This window comes from Rhamphochromis sp. 'chilingali', assembly GCF_963969265.1.
Source record: "Rhamphochromis sp. 'chilingali' genome assembly, chromosome: 15".
NCBI lineage: Eukaryota > Metazoa > Chordata > Actinopteri > Cichliformes > Cichlidae > Rhamphochromis > Rhamphochromis sp. 'chilingali'.
Window position 1 is genome coordinate 13,916,475 of NC_137942.1, and position 4,585 is coordinate 13,921,059.

Genomic DNA, 4,585 nt, shown 5'->3' on the forward strand with positions numbered 1-4,585 from the left:
CCGCTCCGGAGCAGCTCTGCAGGGACTCACTGGCAGAGCTGTCTCTGTGCAGCACTAGTTTTTGACAATAACAGCCTCCCTGTATTCAAAGACCCATAAACATCAGCTCTACTCTTCATCGGTTCCTCAGCTCTGATTTAACGTAACTGACCCTGTATTTATAAAATATAAATAAATAAAATGTTTTACTTATTTCCTGTAAATTACTCACACCGCTGAATATTTATCATAGAAAAATAGCAGAAACACAAGGATAAACTTAGTTGGTAGAGCAAAGGATTAAAACTGCAACATCCCAAATCTACATTCCACCAACAAATGTATTAAAATAAATCTAAGAAGAAGAAGTTAAAGAAAAGTTGAAGATTTGTAAGTATGACTTCAGTAAAGAAACAAAAACAAACTTGATTTTATAATCAAGTTTTTAAAAAAGAAAAATACAAGAGTTTTAATGACAATCATACCTTTATTAAAGATGGGGCGGGTTTTTGTGCCTGTTACCATAAAAAGGAAGTTCATCTTATCTGATTTTAATGTACGAGTAACTAAATCAGTTTATATCATAAGCATGCTCTTTTAAAAGTTACAAAGTTACAAAGTTGAAATGAAATGAAAGACAATAAGAGGGGAAAAACACGTTTTCCTAACTTGAGCTGAGTTTTCAGTTGTTGACTGCAAGACTGCTCTGGAGCAGAGTCAAATTACGTCCCGCCTACTAAAAAAGTTTCCCCCAATCATTTCCTTGCCGTTAAAACATAAATCCAGGCATCGCCTCCCGTGTCTATAGACTCTTCAGCAATCCTGCAACAGCAGTTCTCTCACGTTTGTCTTCAAAGTCACAGTTTCGAAGCTAAGTATTCGAAAGCGACCACTTACAGATGGTTTTCTTCTCTGCGAAATTGTGAGCATTCAGCGGAACAGAAATATTTCCATATTTACTTATTTTTTCTTATTTTTTTGTTTATTTTTATTTTTTCATTTTAAAGTTTGCCCCCGGCAAGCTGACACTGCAGCTTTGGGGCATATCACCTGGATATAGAAAGAAGGATTTTTCCTCCTATTTTTTTAATTATTTTTTTTAACTGCGAGAAGCTGTTCTTTAATTTTTTCGCATGAATCTCCTCGACCCTTACCTGAAGATGACAGAAGAACAGGAGAAGTGTCACTCTGACGCTCCCAGCCCAAGCATGTCTGAGGATTCCGCGGGCTCGCCTTGTCCGTCCGGGTCGGGTTCGGACACTGAAAACACTCGTCCGTCCGACAACCACCTCCTCATGGGTCAAGACTATAAGAAGGAAACCGAAGAGGAAAAGTTTCCCGTGTGTATCAGAGACGCGGTGTCTCAGGTGTTGAAGGGTTACGACTGGACGCTCGTGCCTATGCCGGTGCGCGTCAACGGCTCGAGTAAAAGCAAACCCCACGTCAAAAGACCCATGAACGCGTTCATGGTGTGGGCTCAAGCTGCACGGAGAAAGTTGGCCGATCAATACCCACACCTGCACAACGCAGAACTCAGCAAAACCCTGGGCAAACTTTGGAGGTAGGCTCGCTTTAGTTTATCGTTCACTTTTACAATGCACTTTTACGCGCCGCTGTGCGCGGCACATTATTTATTAACGTATAGATTCCTGCTCTTTCAAGTTTAGCTTTGCAGTATTTTGGTTTGAATGCTTTTACTCACCTATGCTTTTGATTTTATGAGTATTTTAAGTTCATTGTTATGCATACAATGACTTCTAAAGAATTACGATGCTAACTTTTTTTCTTCTTTTTTGTAATGATCAATGCTAATTACCAACTGCACAGATTGAATCAGTGTGCTTAGCTTCTGCAACTGTTTACCAAGCGCAGTTTAACAAGTTTGTACAATTCCGTGTGCTATTTTCAGATTGCTCAATGAGGTAGAGAAGCGCCCGTTTGTGGAGGAGGCTGAGCGTTTGCGAGTGCAACATAAGAAGGATCACCCCGACTACAAATATCAGCCAAGGCGGAGAAAGTCTGTCAAGAATGGGCAAAGCGAACCGGAGGACAACGACCAAACTCATATCTCTCCAAATGCCATTTTCAAGGCGTTGCAGCAGGCCGACTCTCCGGCTTCAAGTATGGGCGAGGTGCACTCTCCGGGAGAGCACTCAGGTGAGGGAACAAGAAATAAAAAGCAAATATATTTTCTGTAATGTTTATGTTTTTTCAAAAGTTCCGGTTTGGATTAAAAATATATTTTTTAGAAGCCCTCAGGGCCTTAACTGGAGAACTGTTAATGATTAGTAGTTAATGATTATTAGGTTTTACAAGCCATCATGCAAATACACCTGCCTGTAGTTACAATAAACCTCTCCTGGAGGCATGTACAGTTAAGCTTTTATATCTCATGTGGGAAACATGTTCTTAAATTCAAACTTTTTTAACAAAAATGTTATGCTAAACAAATGTCTAACTTTGCCTTTGTCTCACTAGGTCAGTCACAGGGTCCACCAACACCCCCAACCACCCCGAAGACAGACCTTCCCTCCAGCAAAGCTGATCTGAAACGTGAGGGGCGGCCCATGCAGGAGGGCACTAGCCGCCAGCTCAACATTGATTTTGGAGCTGTGGACATCGGTGAGCTGAGCACTGATGTCATCTCCAATATAGGAAGCTTCGATGTTGATGAGTTTGATCAGTACCTGCCACCACACAGCCATGCTGGGGTGAATGGTGCAGCGCAGGCTGGCTACAGCAGCGGCTACCCTATCAACAGCTCCTCTGTCAGCCAGCAAGCTAGTGTTGGAGCCCACGCCTGGATGTCCAAGCAGCAGCAGCAGCAGCAACAGCAGCTCTCTCTGACCACTCTGGGTGGAGGAGGAGAGCAAAGCCAGCAGGGTCAACAGAGAACCACCCAGATTAAGACGGAGCAGCTGAGCCCCAGCCACTACAGTGAGCAGCAGGGCTCCCCACAGCATGTCACCTATGGGTCCTTCAACCTCCAGCACTACAGCACCAATTCTTACCCCTCCATCACCAGATCACAATATGACTATTCAGACCACCAAAGTGGTGCCAACTCCTACTACAGCCACGCAGCTGGCCAAGGCTCAAGCTTGTACTCCACCTTTAGTTACGTGAGCCCCACTCAGAGGCCGATGTACACCCCAATTGCTGACACCACCGGGGTGCCCTCTGTGCCGCAGACCCACAGTCCGCAGCACTGGGAGCAGCCCATTTACACACAACTTTCCAGGCCCTGAGGAGGCAGTCTGAGCACTGACTATATAACACATATATCCCAGACTTCTTTCTGCTCGGTGGCCTTTGCACCGTTACGTCACACACCTTTCATTGCCAACAGAAAAACATGACAAGAACTTTTTTTTTTAAGGTTCTGAAAAAACACATCTTTGGATTGGCTCACAACAGTGCCTTTTGTATTGGTTTGAATTGTGATTATATTTTTTTAGATATAATGTTTTAAAAAAAGTTAAATCCTCTGTGAGGACATACTGGCTATAAATATATTAGTATGTACTGTGTATGTGTTCTGCTCTTGTCATTACTATCATATTCAGTGTCATCAGCACCCTCGTCGTCACGATTTGAAGGTTTAACAAACGTAACAGAGCAGGAATGCCGGGTTAAAAACACCCTTCAGTGGCCTTACTTCTGACTAATGTATTTTTGTACAGGAAGTAAGAAACCGTTTACTGACACTGCCGTCTCATAATAGCCTTTATTCTGCTTTGAACTTTTGTACTGTACATATTTTAATGTAATTCCAATGAGATGCAAGGATTGAGCGACGCACGTTTGAAATAGATGAGAATTTTTGGCCATGATATGACCGTGTCATCAGTGAATTAGTCAAATATTCTACTTCTTGTTTGCTTTAGCTCAAGTTTATTGTGTTGGAAACGCTATAGCAGGTGCCATGTAATTCTCCTAAGGGCCTTACTGTGTTGCTAGCTGTAACAGCAATGCTTGCTTTGTTTTGTTTTCGTTTTGTTTTTTTGCCTTGAAACCATTGGTGCCTCAAGAGCTACGGCAGTGAGGCTTCGTCCACTTTGAATTGCAGTGTGAAAACTACAGCATAGTTCTGACTTCCTGCTTGATGAGATACAAGAAGTGACCTTTGACCCCATTATTCTCACCAACCATCAAGTCTGAGTCCGGTGTGTTTCTATCAAGCCTTCTGCCTCAACTTTCTTTTCCTAACCCTTGTCTTAATTTATTCTTTAGCATTAATTTTATTTGAAAATAACTATTTGCAATTGTCGTTTTAATTCAGCAGCAGCTAGCTGAGGAGAAATAGGTTGCTGTCATATGTGGTACAAATTTGTTTATTTATCATTTGTAAATGTTTTCCTTATAAAAGTTTCTTTTATTCATGATCTAGTTATGTACAGAATACTTATAATTACACGAGTAAGTAAAAAGAAAAACTGGAAGTCTTTCCTTTTGTCACTCTATTTCTAACAAATGTCTAAATGAATATAAAAGCAGCCGTTTTGTAAAGAATTTGCTGGAATCAACATGTTTTTTGTTTGTTTGTTTGTTTATCAAAAACATTGTGTTCCCCATTTTATATTCTGTCTCATTAGTTCCCATTTTG

General features: G+C 41.5%; 1 protein-coding gene across 1 annotated transcript; it reads left to right on the forward strand.

The window, feature by feature from the left end:
* Positions 1 to 789: 789 nt before the first annotated feature.
* LOC308411268 (transcription factor Sox-9-like) lies at positions 790 to 4,256 on the forward strand. Its single transcript, XM_080905139.1, has 3 exons — positions 790 to 1,540; positions 1,889 to 2,136; positions 2,458 to 4,256. The coding sequence occupies exons 1-3, from the start codon at positions 1,113 to 1,115 to the stop codon at positions 3,225 to 3,227; spliced, it is 1,446 nt and encodes a 481-aa protein (XP_080761265.1). The 5' UTR covers positions 790 to 1,112; the 3' UTR covers positions 3,228 to 4,256.
* Positions 4,257 to 4,585: the final 329 nt, after the last annotated feature.